General features: G+C 35.5%; 1 protein-coding gene across 1 annotated transcript in view; it reads left to right on the top strand.

The window, feature by feature from the left end:
• Positions 1-19,936, top strand: part of CRY1 (cryptochrome circadian regulator 1) — a 100,224-nt gene that overhangs the window by 77,712 nt on the left and 2,576 nt on the right. The window contains 10 exon segments of the mRNA XM_047739582.1: positions 5,913-6,055; positions 11,481-11,518; positions 11,521-11,664; positions 12,044-12,137; positions 12,712-12,849; positions 12,931-13,066; positions 13,068-13,241; positions 14,411-14,562; positions 14,798-15,000; positions 15,105-15,200. Of these exon segments, the coding sequence (XP_047595538.1) occupies positions 5,913-6,055; positions 11,481-11,518; positions 11,521-11,664; positions 12,044-12,137; positions 12,712-12,849; positions 12,931-13,066; positions 13,068-13,241; positions 14,411-14,562; positions 14,798-15,000; positions 15,105-15,200 (1,318 nt within the window).

Genomic DNA, 19,936 nt, shown 5'->3' with positions numbered 1-19,936 from the left:
ATATTTCCTTTAACTTCAATAGAATTAAAATGAATAGCAAGAGAATTACAAGTAGTGGAAACTATACAAAAATTTATGGGATTCACAACATACTTCCATTAAAAAATAGTATTAATATTAGGGTAATTTCTTTAAAATACTAAAATTCAACTTGCCATTAAAAAAAATTTATGGGATTCAGCTACAACAGTGCTTAGAGGAAAATTAATAGCTTTCAGTACTTTGTTAGAACTTTTTAAAAAGTAGAACAAGTCAAACCTATAAGTAAGCAGAAGAAAAAAAATAAACAGAGGAATAGAAATCAATGAAACAGAAAGCAGACAAACAATAGAGAAAATGAATTGTAATCAGTTTATTGTCTCAGCTCTAATCCACCCTTCTAAATCCTGCTTTGTGATAGTGAAGCTGGATGCTGTCGACATTTCTCCTTTGTCAGCTGGCTTGATACTAGGTTTTGTTGAGAGATGGTGGTGGTGGTTCTCTGCAAAGTCAGAGTAGGAAAGAAGGGGCTTTACATATTGGTAGCCTTGTGCTTTTTGCTTTTTTCTTGGCCCATTAGCTGGGAGTTAAGCTTGTGGGAGACCTAAGCCTCCCTTCTGGACAAGCCCCAGCCTAACCACACCCTCTGGCAAATTTCTCTGTCCCTTGATAGGCCACTTCCACAGACCAGCTCCAGTTTACCACCCTGCAGGAAGTTTCTTAGCCACCTGGGGTGCTGTTCCTATGAACCAGGTCTGGCCTTGCCCTTTGGCAAGTTCCTTCTCTACAGGGAAGGTTTTGTGTTACTGTGGCAGGAGAACCCATGCATTGAGGTGTGAATCTCAGTAGAGGATTCTTTTCTTCTAAGTTCTTAATTCATTATTTTCTTATTTTCCCTCCTTTTAATGGTGGTAGCAGCATTCTGCAATTGCTAATTTTGGACACCTTAGACAGCAGAAGTCACATATGTAATTCTAAATTTTCTAATAGCCACACTGAAAAAAGTAAAAAGAAACAGATGAAGTTAATTTTAATAATATATTTTATTTTAAAAAATACATATTTTTATTTAATGCAGTATATCAAAATATTTTCCTTTCAATATTAAATTATTAAAATTTTAAGCTATTTTAACCTCTTTTTAATATGAAGTCTTTGAAATCCAGTGTATATTTTATTCTTTCAGCACATCTCTGTTCCAACGAGCTACATTTCACGTGCTCAGAAGCCACTTCTGTGGCTAGTGACACCATACTGGATAGTGTAGCCTTAACTCCTCTTTTACTCCTTCTTTTACTCCTTGTCATCATTGATCAGCTTTACTTGCTAATAATTCTTTACGTTTATATTCAGATTGCTGATGTGGTTTCTCTTTCCTGACTGAACCCTGATTGATTCAGTCAGCAAAGCCAAAAGCTGGGTCTTTGAAAAGATTAAATTGATAAACTGCTAGCAATATTGATCAGGGTAAAAAAGGGGAAAAAATCACTTTTATCCAGAATAAAAAGGAGGATATTACTAGAGAGTCTCTAAATTTTTAAAAGCATAATAAAGGATGTTATAAATATAATGCTAATAAATTATTCAACTAAAATGAAAATTTTCTTAAGTACAAGTTATAAAATTCTCAGAAGAAAAGAAAAACGTGAATAGCCCTATATCTCTTCAAGAAACTGAATTTATGATTGAAAACCTTCCCATAAATAAAACTCAAGGCCCAAGAAGGCTTTAGTTGTGAATTCTATCACATATTTGAGAGAGAAATCATACCAGTTTTATAACACTTTTCAGAAAACATAGGAAAATGTTGGGGACACTTCCCCAAAACACTTACTTTATGAGGCCAACTTAACTCTAATACCACACTCTACTAGCAAAACTGGTGAAGAAATTTTAAGGAAAAAAAAATAGCCAAATGTCCCCCCAGAAACAGGCTCAGATACCCTTAACAATATATTAACAAATTGAAATTAGCAATATTTAGTTTAGCCCAGGAATACCAAGTTGGTTCAACATTATAAAAATCAATTAAGGTGAACCTTCCTGTTAATAGAATATAGGAAGAGCTGTTACAGTTATCTCAATAGATGAAGAAAGAGCATTGGACATAATTCAACATCAATTTATGATTTAAAAAACTTTAACCAAACTAGCAATAGAAAACTGGTAAATGTTGGGGCGCCTGGGTGGCTCAGTGGGTTAAAGCTGCTGCCTTCAGCTCAGGTCATGATCCCAGGGTCCTGGGATCAAGCCCCACATCGGGCTCTCTGCTCAGCGGGGAGCCTGCTTCCCTTCCTTTCTCTCTGCCTGCCTCTCTGCCTACTTGTGATCTGTCTGTCAAATAAATAAATAAAATCTTTAAAAAAAAAAAAAGAAAACTGGTAAATGTTAATTCAATAAAAGTTACTTTAAAACATAGCTAATGTCATTCTTAATGGCAAAATAGTGAGTGCTTTCCACCTAAAATCAGGAGAAAGCAAGGATATAAACTTACATCACTAACTGAAAGTCTTGCCAGCGTAATTGGGAAAGAAAAAGAGTAGATAATTAGCTTATCAGCTTACTGGAATTCCCATGTTCTCTATCATAGCATTCTGTTTTTTTCTGATGGTTATTTTGTATTTACTTTTTATTTATTTTTAAAATGATTTTATTTATTTATTTGACAGAAAAAGAGAGACAGTGAGAGCAGGTACGCAAGCAGGGGGAGTGGGAGAGGGAAAGCAGACTTCCTGCTGAGCAGGGGACCTGACCTGGGGCTCAATCCCAGGACCCTGGGATCATGACAAAAGCTGAAGTCAGATGCTTAATGACTGAGCCACCCAGGCACCCCGTGTATTTACTTTTTAAATTTACCTCTGTATTGCTAGTTTTCTTCAATAAGCTCTAAGAGGGAGGGACCTAGCATTGTATCTGGCCTGTAATAAAGATTATAATATTTGATGTATAAATGAATTTATTTAATGTTTCAGGAACCTTCTTTTCCCTAGCTTTTTTTTTTTTTTTTTTTTTTTTTCTCCCTTGTGGAGAGATATTCACTAATTTATCCCCAGGGAAGAAGTGAAAGATTTCACTGGTGAATGTAGTAGAAGGAGCTAGGTGAGTGTAGCTCAGATTGTATGAGTATAGCTCAGATTATACCTTTTCTTCTCACTTGCTGAGAGCACACATCCTATTCTCTTCTCCTATGCAATAAATCCATACTGCAGGAGACAGGCTGCTTATCTTGGGTAGGTAAATCTGTTTAATTCAGGGGTAAAATATTAGCAAGCTTACCTGCCCATAAACCTGAAATTTTTCTGCAGTTCATCTTTACTAGTAATGTGGTCTGTATCTTGATCTTTAGGTGTCTGACTTATGTTTCCTTTTTTTTTTCAAAAATGTTATTGACTTAAACTCTATCTTAAACTCTATCTAAAAACTAAAAAATTGTTTATTAAAAAATCAGAATTGCCAACTACTATTTAGGAAAAAAAGTTGTAACATATATGGCAGAGAAAAGTTGCTATTTTTAAAACATAAGGAGCTCTTACAAGTCCATAAGAGAAGAATTTAGTGTGATAGAAAACCAAGCAAACATAGCCTGCAACTCACAGAAAAAGAAAATACAAATAGCTAGTAATAACAGCTGTCATTCATTGAATTTAACTGTGTTCTATGTCCTTAAGAATTTACAGGCATTATCTTGTTTAATCTTTCAGCCCTGTAACATAATGATTTCTTTTTTTCATTTTACTATAACGAACACATAGTGTTTATTTTGTGCTAGGTGCTCTCTAAGCATATTACTCACATTCTACCCATTTTATAGATGAAGAAGCAGACATGAAGAGTTTAGCCATTTATGTAAATAGTTGAGCCAGTCTTTGAACTCAGGAGGTCTGACTTTAGATCCTTTGTTTTTTTAACTACTACTCTATACTGCTTCACTATAAAACAAATATAATGCTTTCTTAGTCTTATTTTATTTCTAAATTTCAAAACAGTACACGATCATACTAACAAATGTGAACAGTGCAACAGTGTGTAAAATAAAAAATAATTACTTTATTTGCACTCCTAAATTTAAAGGTAACAGCTATTAACAGTTTGGTATGCATTCTTCAATATGTTCAAGAAAGGAAATTTTTTAAAATGAGTACTGTTTTTCTGTGTATAGCATATGTATGTGTTATTGGTTTTTAAAAAACCTTTAACATACTACTGGCAAGTATATGGGGAGCAAGCACTTTGGTATACTACTGATGAGAGTATGAATTAGTACAATATATCTGATTTGACAGTGTCTTTTGAAATTTTTAAATATGCTTATCTGTTGTTTTTTAAGAAACTATTTCTAGGAAAAATAGATCAAATGCCCAAAAATGTTTAAGATGCATGCATAAAGATAAGAATATACACTGCAAGGTTTATAGTGGTATTTTTTTTTTTTTTTAACCCACCGTTGGGAACAGCCCTTGTCTAAACTGTACGGGTTTGGAGAATTAGTGTGTTACCATATAGTGAATTAAATAATAGTAGACTTACAGTTGATTTTTTTTTCTTGTAAGATACATCAGAATAGATTTTAGATTAAAAAAAGTTACTACCCCCTTAGGAAATCACAGTTCCCTGAAGTCATAGTCTCTACATTGAAAATCACTATAAGGAGATGTATACAGAACTTACCGATATAGCACCTGATACTCAATAAATATCTGACATTATTACTATCTCTGTTTCTCCACAGCTAACATTTTTTGGTAATCTGAGATAAAAACATTATAAAACAGAGTACCTCCACAAAGCAACATATACCATATTAACTATCCAAGGTTTGTGAAAGAGCATGTGGGTGGCTCAGTCAGTTAAGCATTTGCCTTCAGCTCAGGTCATGATCTCAGGGTCCTGGAATTGAGCCCTCCATTGTATCAGGTTCCCTGCTCACTGGGGAGTCTGCTTCTCCCTGTGCTCCCCACCAACTCATGCTCTCTCTCTTATTCTCTCAAATAAATAAATAAAATCTTAAAAGAAAAAAAGTTTGTGAAAGACCAATTCTTAGAATCAGCAGACATAAATTCAGCAGACATAAATACCCTCCAGGTATTCTGGTTCTTTGTGAACTTGGGCAGGTCCCTAAACTTTTTTTTTTAAGATTTTATTTATTTATTTGACGGAGAAATAGAGAGTGCGCAACAGAGGGAGAAGAATAAGCAGACTCCCCACTGAGCAGGGAGCCCGATGCGGGACTCTATCCCAGGACCCTGGGATCATGACTTGAGCCGAAGGCAAATGCTTAACTGACTGAGCCACCAGGCGCCCAAGTCCCTAAATTTTTAAAATAACCTTCTCTGCCAAATGGAGGTATCAGCCAAAGTGCCAAACTGGGGGTTTTGAGGACCAAATGAGAACATATAAGTGTAAATTATTTGAAAAGTAAAGTGCTATATGCAAACAAATTTAGGAAGCTGATTTTAAGCATATTACTAGTTAGATTGTTTGCTGACTAGTACAAAGCCTAAAATCTACGGAGTATACATTTCTTAGTTACATAATTCTGAATTTATAAATTGTGTAGTTTCAGGGCACCTGCGTGGCTCAGTGAGTTAAAGCCTTTGCCTTTAGCTCAGGTCAGGGTCCCAGGGTCCTGGGATTGAGCCCCAAATCAGGCTCTCTGCTGGGCAGAGAGGAAACCTTGTTTCCTCCCCACCCCCGCCCCCACGCCTGCCTCTCTGCTTACTTGTGATCTCTCTCTGTCAAATAAATAAATAAAATCTTTAAAAAATAAATAAATAAATTGTATATTTTCTTCCTGCATATTTGAAGTTTGATTTATGTATATTCATTTCATACGTAGGGTTTAAGCTTTTCACTTTTTCCCAGAATGTATTGTTAATAGTGGAAAAATAATTATGAAAATTTATGTACATTTTTGTTCCTTTTTTGTATTTTAGGAATGGAACATTACTAAACTTTCAATTGAGTATGATTCTGAGCCTTTTGGAAAGGAACGAGATGCAGCTATTAAGAAACTGGCTACTGAAGCTGGAGTGGAAGTGATTGTACGAATTTCACATACATTATATGACCTGGACAAGTAAGTTTTTCTTCTTTTATTTTTATGGTATAATACACATAATATTTGTTGTCTCAGCCATTTTTCAGTGTACAGTTCAGGGGTGTTAAGTACATGGACAAGGGTGCACCTGGATGACTCTGTTGGTTAAGTGTCCAGCTCTTGATCTCAGCTCAGGTCTTGATCTCAGGGTCATGAACCCAAACCCTACATTAGGCTCCACCCTGGGCATTTAAAAAAAAGTACATGGACAAGTAAGTTTTAACCTGTGGGATTTCAGTTTTTTAAAATGAAGTAACAACATATACATAATACAGTTGTGGGAGAATTAAATAAATATGTCAGACCCTTAGCATTTTATTTAACTGCTCTGATTTTTTACTTAGTGACAGATGCCAAAATTACAGATGTGTGAGTGCATAAGACAAAAATACTTAGAGTCTCAGTTTCAAACTGTTAAGAGTATCACTAAATTTACCTTGACTGTCCTAACTCAGCCTTTGGTCTTGCCTTTCTGAGCTCTTAGCAATATTAATTTCATAGTTTATATGACATGAAACCATGAAATGCTGTGATATGTTTAGTATGATTGTCTGAAGTTTTCTTTATTTCATGTGTGTTAGTCTTGGCTATCTGGATTTTAAGTCCAGTTGCAAATTGTATGTAATACTATTTTGTGTAGCCTAGTCCTTTGAACTACAGCATACTATCTTATTTCTTAAAATGTATTTCTTGAAATATCATCTCTTAGTGATGCTTTGTCCAAAAAAGATTATAGTTTAAATTTAGGAGTTACTATATGCTTTGAGTTTTGAAGGTTCACAAGATTTATTAACGTAGTAACTTTTGCCTTTTAAATTATTTTGCTTTTAGTTATTTCCTCATTTTATCGAGTTAGTAAAGCTAATTCTATAAGTTATATGACAAACTAGTTAATTTTATTCTATTTTTCCAAATGTATGAAAAAACTGTGGTTTGATTTCAGGCAGTGGTCTTATTTCCTATTAAGTCGAAGTCATATATCTCTTGAAAATAAACTTGCTTTCTAGTTTACCAGTTTTCTTAACTTCAGGAAGATGATATCAAGAAGGAAGTGTATTTGGGGTAGGTTTGGGGGTGGGACTTTCCCTTTTTCCCTTCTAACTTCCTGGCTGGTCTAATAATTAAATTGACTTAAGACAGATTAACAGGAAAAAAATAAATTTAATTCATATATCCAAAAAAATTCATATATCCAGGTTATGAGACTCAAAGAAGTGAGCAAAGAAGGCAACTTTTAAATCTCTTAGACAAAGAAGCAATAAGCGAAGAAATGCCAAGACACTTAAGTAAGTTTGAGTTTAGGGTAGCAAATGTATGAAGTTTATATAGCCGTCTTAGGCCTGAATTCCCTGTCTCTGATGATAAGGATACCTTTTATTCTCCAGGTTCTAGGAGAGTGCCCTTCACATAGAGAACTTATTTCTTGCTTTCAGGGGGACAGAGCAGGCTCAGAGTGTCCTTCTTATACTGACTGTTTCTTAAGTAACTTTAATTCAAAGTAATCAATATGCCAAAGTGATAATATTTTCGAGTGGCCTGTCTCAAACCCCATGAGAGACAAAATAGGTAAGAGCAGTTGCATCCAAATGGAAGATTTAGTGTTATGCATATAATTGGATTGTTTAGTGGATTGAATGTGAATATTTACTATATATCATTCATCATATAAAAATGTAACGTACAGAAAACATTTTCTCGGGTTTTTATTTTGCTTAAGTCATGTAATTAGCAGTGTCAATAATATCACTGCAGTATCACTGTCTATAAGTTTCATTATGCCCCTGTGTATAAACTGTGTATTACACTGAAACAAAATTACTAAAAGCAGAGAGGATAGTTCTTTTTTTTTTTTTTTTAAAGATTTTATTTATTGATTTGACAGAGATCACAAGTAGGCAGAGAAGCAGGCAGAGAGAGATAACTCTCTGCTGAGCAGAGAGCCCGATGCGGGGCTCGATCCCAGGACCCTGGGATCATGACCTGAGCCAAAGGCAGAGGCTTTAACCCACTGAGCCACCCAGGCGCCCCAGAGAGGATAGTTCTTGTGGTATTACAATTACATAGAAATTATAATTTATATGTAATTATATGTATTATAATGAAAAATGTACTTTTAAAAAAAATTTTTCATCATGATAAAAGTGTACTCTTTAATCTCCATCACCTATTTACCCCATATCCCACTTCACCTCCCCTCTGGTAACCATCAGTTTGTTCTCTGTAGTTAAGTGTCTGTTTCTTGATTTGTCTTTTTTTGCCCCCTTGCTTGTTTGTTTTGTTTCTTACATTCTACATATGAAGTCATTTGGTATTTGTCTTTCTCTGACTAATGTATTCCACTTAGCATCATACTCTCTAGCTCTATCTATATTTGTTGTTGCAAATGGCAAGATTTCATTCTTTTTTTTTTTAAGATTTTATTTATTTATTTGACAGAGGGAGAGAGATCACAAGTAGGCTGAGAGACAGACAGAGGGAGAGGAGGAAGCAGGCTCCCTGCTGAGCAGAGAGCCTGATACAGGGCTTGATCCCAGGACCCTGAGATCATGACCTGAGCAGAAGGCAGAGACTTAACCCATTGAGCCACCCAGGCACCCTGATTTCATTCTTTTTTTTTTTTATGGCTGAGTAATATTCCAGTGTGTGTGTGTGTGTGTGTGTGTGTACATATGTGTGTGTGTGTACACACATACATACAAACCACATTGTCTTTATCCATTCATCTATTGATGGATACTTGGACGGCTTCCGTAGTTTGACTGTTGTAAATAATGCTACTATAAACATAGGGATGCACGTATCCCTTTGAATGAGTGTTTTTTGTATTTTGGGAGTAAAAACCCAGTAGTGCAATTACTGGATCTTAGGGTAATTCTAACTTTTTGAGGACCCTCCATACCATTTTACACAGTGATTGCACCAGTTTGCATTCCAACCAACAGTGCAAGAAGGTTTCGTTTTCTCTACATCCTCACGAACATTTGTTGTTTCTTGTGTTTTTAATTTTAGCCATTCTGACAGGTATGCAGTGGTATCTCATTATAGTTTGATTTACATTTCCCTGATGATGAGTGATACTGAGCATCTTTTCATGTGTTTCTTGGCCATCTGGATGTCTTCTTTGGAAAAATATTCATGTGTTCTGCCCATTGGTTTTTTTTTTTTTTTTAAGATTTTATTTATTTAGTTTGACAGACAGAGATCACAAGTAGGCAGAGGCAGGAAGAGAGAGAGAGAGGGAGGCAGGCGCCCTGCTGAGCAGAGAGCCTGATGTGGGGCTCGATCCCAGGACCCTGGGATCATGACCTGAGCCGAAGGCAGAGGCTTTAACCCACTAAGCCACCCCAGGTGCCCCAGTTCTGCCCATTTTTAATTGGATTATTTTGGGGGTGTTGAGTTTTATAAGTTCTTTATAGATTTTGGATACCAACCCTTTATCAAATATGTCATTTGCAATGTCTTCTCCCATTCAGTAGGTTGACTTTTAGTTTGTTGATTGTTTCCTTCTTTGCAGAAGCTTTTTATTTTGATGTAGTCCCAGTAGCTTATTTTTGCCTTTATTTCCCTTGCCTGAGGAGACATATCTAGAAAAATGTTGCTGCAGCTGATGTCAGAGAAACTTACTGCCTGTGCTCTCTTCAAGGATTGTTATGGTTTCAGGTCTCACATTTAGGTCTTTAATCTGTTTTGAGTTTATTTTTGCATATGGTGCAAGAAATTGGTCCAGTTTCATTTCTTTTGCTTATAGCTGTCCAGTTTCTTAACACCATTTGTTGAAGAGATTTTTCCCCATTGTATATTCATTCTTCCTTTGTTGATAATTAACTGACCATATGAAATTGTGGGTTTACTTCTGGGTTTTCTGTTCTGTTCCACTGACCTATATGTCTGTTTTTATACTAGTACTATGCTGTTTTAATTACTACCACTTTGTAATGTAATTTGAAATTTGGAATTGTGATACCTCCAGTTATGTTTTTTCTTTTTCAAGATTGCTTTGGCTCTCCAAGGTCTTTTGTGGTTCCATATAAACTTTAGAATTGTCTGTTCTAGCTCTGGGAAAAATGCTATTGATATATTTTTTAAGATTTTATTTATTTATTTGACAGACAGAGATCACAAGTAGGCAGAGAGGCAGGCAGAGAGATAGGAGGAAGCAGGCTCCCTGATGAGCAGAGAGCCTGATGTGGGGCTCGATCCCAGGACCCTGGGATCATTACCTGAGCCAAGGCAGAGGCTTTAACCCACTGAGCCCCCCACGCGCCCCAATGCTATTGATATTTGATAGGGGTTGCACTAAATATGTATATTGCTTTGAGTAGTGTATAAATTTTTTAATATATTTTGTGTTAATTTTTTTAGGTTTGTTTATTTATTTATGTAATCTCTACACCCAATGTGGAACTCCCCTCCCCCAACATCTAGAACTGCACATTCTTTTGACTGAGCCAGCCAGCCAACCCCATTAGTATTGTTCTTTCAGCCATGAGTATGGAGTGTCTTTCCATTTCTTTGTGTTCTCTTGAATTTCTTTTGTCAGTATTTTATAGTTTTTAGAGTATAAGTCTTTCACCTCTTTGGTTAAGTTTATTCCTAGGTATTTTATTTTTTTGGTGCAACTGTAAATGAGATTGTTTTCTTAATTTCACTTCCAAATGCATCTATGAGGCCAGTATCAGCCTGGTACCAAATCAGATAAAGACAACATAAAAAAAGAGAACTATAGGTCAGTATCTCTCATGAATATAGATACGAAGATCCTCACAAAATACTAGCAAACTGATTCCAACAGTACATTGAAAAGGAGGAGGGAAATATAAAGTATCTATAAGATACATATACTGACATATTTAACAAAGGCATGATGAGCACAACAGAAAGTTGCAAATGATTATCACTGTAGTATATAGCATAGAGTATATAATATGTAGAATCCTAATTAATAAGACTTGCTTTATTGCTTCTCACTATAATACTGGTCTGGTTTGTTTTTTACTGATGATTAAGATTCTTTGAACTGAGTTTAATATGTTTTTACCTTTTCACATATATTATTTTTTATGTTATTGTCTTTAGGCTAACTTAACCACTTGTTTTTTTCACTCATGGTGCTTAATAATACCCTTTGTCTTAAAGGTTTTGTTATTTGCATGCTGTATATTATTGACACATAGCAGATGTCTAGAAAATGAAGAGAATAATTTTTTAGATTCACTAGCTATTTTAATAAGTTTCCTGATCATATGAGAAGCTTATATCCTCCTGGAAGTCTTAAGTAATTAACTTTGTTTTTTGATTTTAAGCATTTTCAGAAGTTATCAATCAAAATATATTATCATTTTTTAATACTAGCTGCATTTTACTAACTATTTTTTTTATTTGCATTTTACTAAATTTGTAATAGGATCATAGAACTCAATGGTGGACAACCACCTCTTACTTATAAAGATTCCAGACTCTCATCAGCAAAATGGAACCACTAGAGATGCCCGTAGAGACAATTACTTCTGAAGTGATAGAAAAGTGTACAACTCCTCTGTCTGATGACCATGATGAGAAATATGGAGTCCCTTCACTAGAAGAACTAGGTAGGTGTAAATGAAGCTTGAGAGTTAATAAACCACTGAGAAAATCTCGCTTCTGATTTGATATGTAAAGTATTTTGCATTAAGAGGGAAAGAAAGGAGAAAAAAATCTTAATCTCTTATACTAAGAAGTGATAAATCTATATATTATTTGTTCTATAAATGTGATGTATCTGTTAATCACCTTAAGATGTTTGTCCTAAAGAACAGAGACCCTATTATGTCCTTATATGTGAAGACCTATCTAGGGCCATAAGTTCATATCTATACTACTGTCGTAATTTTTCTGTGAAGTAGTTTTCCCAATTATTGTGGCTCATAAAAAATTATTTTAGTTCCAGAAGAATATTTTTTTCTTTTTTCTGTTTGTTTTTTTTTTTAGGTTTTGATACAGATGGCTTGCCCTCTGCAGTATGGCCAGGCGGAGAAACTGAAGCACTTACACGTTTGGAAAGGCATTTGGAAAGAAAAGTATGATAATATAGATCATGCTTGTATTTCCAAACTGACATTTAAAAAATAGTTTTCACTCTTTTTAAAAACAAAAATAGACTATTGAAAAGAAGAATGAGAGAAATAGTTAAAATAACGTAAACCTTAATTGTTTGAAGATTAATAACCATCTCCTCATTTAAATATTTTTTTCTTCCTCCACTGGTTATTTCCTCTTTAGCTACTACCAATACCATCTCTTCTGTTCTTCCTATGTATGCTGGTATCTGATGACCGTATCTTTGAAGCTAAGATAAAGTTCTTCTATTTCACCTTGAGCTCAGTGTCAGGGAGACAGGTTGGAAGTGCTCTTAGCTTGGTGTTAGGAATTTGAGGTTAATTTATTTCATAGGAGTATGTGTTACACAAGGATGGCTGAAACAAAAGAATGCTCACTTTTATTCTGTTGTGTTTCTTATTAAAACATGTTTGTGACTGGGGTAATAAATTTTATTCCCCAAGAACTATGTAACTTAAAAAAAAACAGGTCAGTTTTAAACACTCTTTTTAAATGGAAAAGGCAGTTAGCTAGCATAATTCTCTCTCTGTTTCAGGCTTGGGTGGCAACTTTGAAAGACCTCGAATGAATGCAAATTCCCTGCTCGCTAGCCCTACTGGACTCAGTCCTTATCTCCGATTTGGTTGTTTGTCATGTCGACTGTTTTACTTCAAACTAACAGATCTATACAAAAAGGTATTACCTAAAACTGAAGCTTATTTTTCAAAATACTTCTTTAAAAAATTGCTGTTACTACTTCTTTGCTTTTTAACTTTAGGTAAGAAGAACAGTTCCCCTCCACTGTCCCTTTATGGGCAACTGTTATGGCGTGAATTTTTCTATACAGCAGCAACAAATAATCCACGCTTTGATAAAATGGAAGGAAATCCCATCTGTGTTCAGATTCCTTGGGAATAAAAATCCTGAGGCTTTAGCAAAATGGGCAGAAGGCCGGACAGGTTTTCCGTGGATTGATGCCATCATGACACAGCTTCGTCAGGAGGGTTGGATTCACCATTTAGCCAGACATGCAGTGGCTTGCTTCCTGACCCGAGGTGACCTGTGGATTAGTTGGGAAGAAGGAATGAAGGTGAGTATTCTTTTTTTTTTTTTTTTTTGAAGGTGAGTATTCTTCTAACTAATGTAGCACAGTCTTATTTTGAGTCTATACCTTATTAAAACAATTCCTAGAAATTGTCTGTTACTTAGATTCATTTATAGTCTAATTTTTTCCAGCAGGTAAAGAATTTAATTCCGTAATACAGGCACACTCTTGGAGAGCAGAAATGGTGTAATCAGACAGGAGAAATGGTGATAACTGGTTTGATTAACCTCAAGTCATTTCAGAGACTGAACCAGCCTAGCCATCAAAGGGAACTATAAGATTTAACACTCTGGACTCATTGGATTACATATTTATAGGTGATCATTTCTGTTACGAAAGAGGATTTACCCAAGAATTCTTAGAAATAGTGAATTTACATTATAAAATTTAAAATATATATAATTTGCCTCACTTCAGTATCATAACTTTTTAATGATTTGTTATGTAAAGTGAAGCATATTACATTTTGAGACATCATCTTTTGGTTATATATAACAGGACTTGTTTTATCTGTCTATATCATAGATGTCCCTATCCAAGGACCATTTCCAATCCTTTTTTTTTTTTTCTTTTGTGTCTCTGGTATTTCCTAATACAAAGTTTTACTTGAAGTAAATGTATAGTACAGACTTAATGAATTTATAAAAAGACATTTAAAGTCTAATTCCCTTTTGGTCAAGGAATTCCAAATTTAAACTCTGTAATGCTAGTGCTTTTTTTTTTTTTATCTTTTGCTTTTTCGCTAATGCATTTTAAGTCATTTATATTTGGGTGCTCCCTATATGTAGGGGAGTGTACCAAGCTTCTCAGTTTTTGTTAGTGATGTATTTGGTAACATCTTGCTTTCTTGAAACTGTTTACTGCTTTTATTCTTCCATTTTTAATTGAATCAGTGACTTGACTGATTATTTTACCCTCCCCATAACACTGCAAAGACTAGAAAGAAAAATTCACTTATATTACTGATATTTTTCTTTCCCTGAAATAACTCATTATAGAACAGAATATTAACAAGGAGCCTACTTTGGAATGTTTAGTTTTACAGTTCTGTGCTAGATTTTCTTTGCCTTGACTTTTGATCTACAGAGACCTGGAAAATGCTTGCTTTGAGAATTATATGTGTACAAACTAATTGGTTACTGTTACTTCTGAAGGTATTTGAAGAATTATTACTTGATGCAGATTGGAGCATAAATGCTGGAAGTTGGATGTGGCTGTCTTGTAGTTCCTTTTTCCAACAGTTTTTTCACTGCTATTGCCCTGTTGGTTTTGGTAGGAGAACAGATCCCAATGGAGACTATATCAGGTAAATCAAGGGTGATTATTATTCAGTTTGGACTAACTAATCCAGGAAGAGCTTTTCATGTTTAAGCAACACTTAAGGTATTCCCCACTCATGATGGGCAGCAGAGATGAGGAGATGGGTAAATAAATCATTAAATGGTTTTGACTTGATTTTGGTCATTCTTAGCTAATAATTAGTTTGTTATAATTTGCTTGTAGTTCATTTTATTTATAATTTTTCTTCCTTCTCCCAAAAGACGTTATTTGCCTGTCCTAAGAGGTTTCCCTGCAAAATATATCTATGATCCCTGGAATGCACCAGAAGGTATCCAAAAGGTAGCCAAATGTTTGATAGGAGTTAATTATCCTAAACCAATGGTGAATCATGCTGAGGCAAGCCGTTTAAATATTGAAAGGATGAAGCAGATCTATCAGCAGCTTTCACGATATAGAGGACTAGGTATGTCAGTAATTAACTTTGGTTTGTTTCTTCGGGAGGTGTTTATGTATCTATCCTTGAGTTTGATCTTGGCCATAATTTAATAGGAAATTTTTTCCCTTTAGGTCTTCTTGCATCAGTGCCTTCTAATCCTAATGGGAATGGAGGCCTCTTGGGGTATTCTCCTGGAGAAAATATTCCAGGTTGTAGCAGCAGTGGAAGTAAGTGAAAAGGAAATTTCTATACTTTGCAACATAAAGAGATTAATAATCAAATATATTTTTTATTAAATCTCACTATAATATTTTTTCTCCATACATGTATACACACACACACATACACACACCCCCACACACACCTGTCATTCCATTAGTGACATTTTGTAGATGGAAAACATCATTACATGTAGTAGAATTTAGCTCAAGGTAAAGATCTTACAAACTGAATGAGGAGGACAATTTTTTTTTTAAGATCTTGTTTATTTATTTGACAGACAGAGATCACAAGTAGGCAGAGAGGCAGACAGAGAGAGAGGGAGAGGCAGGCTTCCTGCTGAGCAGAAAGTCCGATGTGGGGCTCGATCCCAAGACCCCAGGATCATGACCCGAGCCGAAGGCAGAGGCTTTAACCTACTGAGCCACCCAGGCGCCCTGAGGAGGACAATTTTAAGGGTAGAATGAAACTCAGATATCCCTTCTGAAGGCTCATTTTTTTTTTTACTTTTTTACTTTTATGTATAAGGTAAACAGTTAAGGTTTAGTGGTCCTATGAATATGGCCAAAAGGTTTATCATACACATGCATAGGGCCTTTAGCTTTTTGCACATGAGTTTTTCCTTCCAGTCTTGTTTGTAGTGGTTTTCCATATGATATATACTTAATTGCCACATATATTCTTAATGTGTGATATTAATAATGTCAAGGAGCCAGTATTGGAAATTTGAATCATTGTATCAGTTTTCAAGGGCTCTAACCAAAAATAGCATGAGGCTAATTAATTGATTAATTAATTAATTAAATGCCTCAAGGCATTTGAGGAATGCTTACTTTTTTTCAAAAAAGTCACATTTTTAAAATTGATATTAAGAACAAAACCTTTAAAAAATTGAGCCTTTCTGATTCAGAAATAATCTGTATCCTTTTGAGAGCATATACTTTTTTTTTCTTCAACAATTAGATTAAGGAAAAAGGAACAAAGCACTCACGTTTTGACTATCTACTTTATGCCCAATACAAGGAGATTTTTGCCACATTCTGAAGTATATCCTTTTATGTCCTCTACTTACCGTGTTTGTAGACTTTTATAGTGTCTCACAAGGTATATCAAAGGGCAAGATTATTTATAACTTGTACACAGATGACTTGAAGTATTTCTGTTCTTATAATAAAGCAAACCATAATCTATTTATGATAGTAATATGTTTTAGTTTTATTTTTTTTTATTAAAAATACCTGGTCAGCATTATTAGTCAGTAGGGAAATGCAAATAAAACCACTAAGGGACTTCTCACTTAGGGTAACCAACTGTCAATGATTACCTGGAATTGAGGGGTTTCCTGAGACCTGAGACTTGCAGTGCTAACACTTGAAAAATCCCTGTCAAACTGGGATGACTTAATTACCCTGTACCCACTCTAGTGCCTAAAAAATGACAGACTATAACAATAGTTGCGGAGGATGTGAAGAGCCTGGAACCCTCATATGTTGTGAGTGGTGGTCTGTAAAATGGTACAGCCACTTTGGGAAACAGGTTGGCAGTTTCTTAAAAGCTTATAAACTTAACATAAAACCCAGAAATTCCATTCCTAAATATCTGTCCAAAAGAAAAAACACCAAGACAAGAATCATAAGAATGTTTATGATGGCTTTATTTATAATAGTCAAAATGTGGCACATCCGTGCAATGGAATACTAATCCATAAGAAGGAATAAAATGCTGGTACTTGCTACAACATGGATAGACCTCAAAAATACTATGTTAAGTTAAAGAATCCAGACATAAAAGACCACATATTGCACAATTCCATTTGTATGAATTATGCAGAAAAGGCATGTCTTTAAAATAAAGTAAGTTAATGGTTACCTTAGGTTTAGGGTAGGAATGAGAATGAATGCAAATGGGCATGAAAGTGTTCTAAAACTGGATTGTGCTGATGATGACACAACTCTGTAAATTTACTAAAAATTATTGAACTGTATACTTAAAACAGCTGAATTTATGTTATGTAAATTGTACCTCAAAACTGCTTTAAAAAAAAAACCCAAACTATTCACTATGTACAATTTAGGAAATTCAGAAAAATAGAAAAGAAGAGAAATAAAAATCACCCATAATTCCATCCAGCAGAGATAGTCACTATTAAAATTTCAGTATATTTCCTTTGAATATATTTTCTATGCAGTTTTCTCCCCACAGTACTTTAAGTTAGAATTTTTTTTACAGATTTTTTTTTTATTGATTTGACAGAGAGCATGCATAAGCAGAGGGAGGGGTAGAGGGAGAAGCAGTCTCCCACTGAGCAGGGAGCCCTATGTGTGGCTCCATCCCAGGACCCTGAGATCATGACCTGAGCCAAAGGCAGACACTTAACCAACCTAGGTACCCAGGCACCCCTAAGTTAGAATTTTATGAGTGAAAAACCCTTTGGTGCTGTTGGCAGTATAACATAAGAAGAGTGTGATCATACAAACTTTTGCCCTTAGAAAAATGTGGGATTTTTTAAAACAAGAAATATGGGGTGTTTTTTTTTTAAGTTTTCATTCTAAGACTCCTATCTCATATAATCTTGGCATTTGAAATTTAACTACTGTAGTGTCCCTAAAGACATGATGAATATGGGAATTTCTGATTTTTCTAAGCACCTAAGCTAGTCATTAGCCAATTGATTTGGCAAAGCTCTTTTCTCTGCTCATTGTCTCTTGTACTGTTATTCTTGTGAAAATATAATTTACTGCATTTTTTAAAAGATTTTTTTTTTTTTTTTTTTTTTTTTTGATGGAGAGCACAGCAGGGGGAGCAGCAGGCAAAGGGAGAGAGAGAAGCAGGCTTGCAGAGCAGGAAGTCCAGTGCGGGGCTCCATCCCAGGACCCTGAGATCATGACCTGAGCTGAAGGCAGACACTTAACAACTGATCCATCCAGGCGCCCCAGTTTACTGCATTTTTATGGGGGAAGTTATAGGCAGTTGAGATATTCATGAATTTAGGGCACAGGAAGATTTTAGGAGCCTGCTTATCATTTAACTCTCTAAAGGAATAAGATGCTATCTTAAGGAAATTCTGTATGTATTTATTGAGCTTATTAATCCCTCCCCCATCTTCAAAAGTAATCATTCTCCTGATTTCTAATTCTATTTTTTCCCTTTTTTGAACTTTATAAAAATCTTATAGTTTGTATTCTTTTTGTGTCTGGCTGCTTTCACTCAGTATTTTTTTTTAAAGATTTTATTTATTTATTGGACAGAGAGATCACAAGTAGGCAGAGAGGCAGGCAGAGAGAGAGGAGGAAGCAGGCTCCCCACTGAGCAGGGAGCCTGATGCGGGGCTCGATCCCAGGACCCTGGGATCACGACCTGAGCCGAAGGCAGAGGCTTTAACCCACTGAGCCACCCAGGCGCCCTCACTCAGTATTTTTTTGTTTATGAGATTATTCTCATTTATCTTAGAACAGGAAGAGGAATAAAATTAATGGAGTGGAGAAAATGAGGTACTAGTCTGTTATTTAGAGCCTACCTCTGTGAATCTTCCAGTAAAATTGACTTTTCCTTCCTTAGTGTCCTCACTGTATGCTGTAACAACTTCCATCTAGAACCATTATATTACTTATTTGTACTTAGTGATTTTATATATCTGTCACCTTCTACTTGGACTGTGAGCCCCTTGAAGATAAGACCTCATGTTTTTGTAATATTTGTATCCCTAGGACCTAGTATAATCTCTAGCATAAAGGAGCATTCAACAATTGTATTAGGTATGACTAAATACAATAATTGAAAATGTATTTTTTGAAGTTTCCTTTTTTTGTTTGTTTCCTTTCTTTTTTAAAAAAATTATTTTAGAGAGAGAGTGTGTGCATGAATAGGGGGAAGGACAAGGGAGATGAGAATCCCAGGCAGACTCCCTGCTGAGTGGGGAGCCTGATGCCCGTCTCGGTCCCGAGATCATGAACCGAACTGAAACCAAGAGTCCAATACTCAATCAGCAGAACCACCTAGGAGCCCCTATTGAAGTTTTCTTGATTGCAAAATATATGTAACATAAAACTTAGCATTTAACCGTTTTAAATGTACAATTCAGTGGAATTAAATACATTCACAGTGTTGTGTGAAGTTTTAAATAATCTTGTGCAATAATGGAAGACAACAGTTATCACTATTGGGGACACTCTGCTGATGGTGAAACCAGGAGTAGCACCATTCAGTGGTGAATGTGCTGTAGTCCAGAATCTGACCTTCAACAAGTTCAGAACTGAGTGTTTTAGTATAATTAGAGGTGACCATCCTGTAAATGGCAGACTAGAAGTTTAAAAGTCAGTTAAGCATCCGACTCTTGATTTTGGCTCAGGTCATGATCTCAGGGTCATGAGACTGAGCCCTGTATCAGGCTCCAACTGGTTGTGGAGCCTGCTTAAGACTCTCTCTCTTCCTCTGCACCACCCCCAAATACAAACATATACACACCCACATACAAACACATGTACACACATACACACTATCCATGTGATATAAAAGAGCAGGGATGTGTGGGTGGCTCAGTCAGTTAAGCATATGCCTTTGGCTCAGGTCATGATCCCAGGGTCCTGAGATCGAGTCCTGCATAGGGCTCCTTGCTCTCCCCCCCCCCCCCCCCGCTTTTTCTGACAAATAATAAAATGTTTAAAATATATATATCAACAGGGAACACTAGTTTATTATTTATGGTGGAGGTATCCCTTTCCAGTGATAGAAGCCCTCATCCCTG

Source organism: Lutra lutra, chromosome 8, assembly GCF_902655055.1.
Source record: "Lutra lutra chromosome 8, mLutLut1.2, whole genome shotgun sequence".
In the NCBI taxonomy this organism is placed as follows: domain Eukaryota; kingdom Metazoa; phylum Chordata; class Mammalia; order Carnivora; family Mustelidae; genus Lutra; species Lutra lutra.
This window is presented reverse-complemented; position numbering and strand designations above follow the sequence as displayed.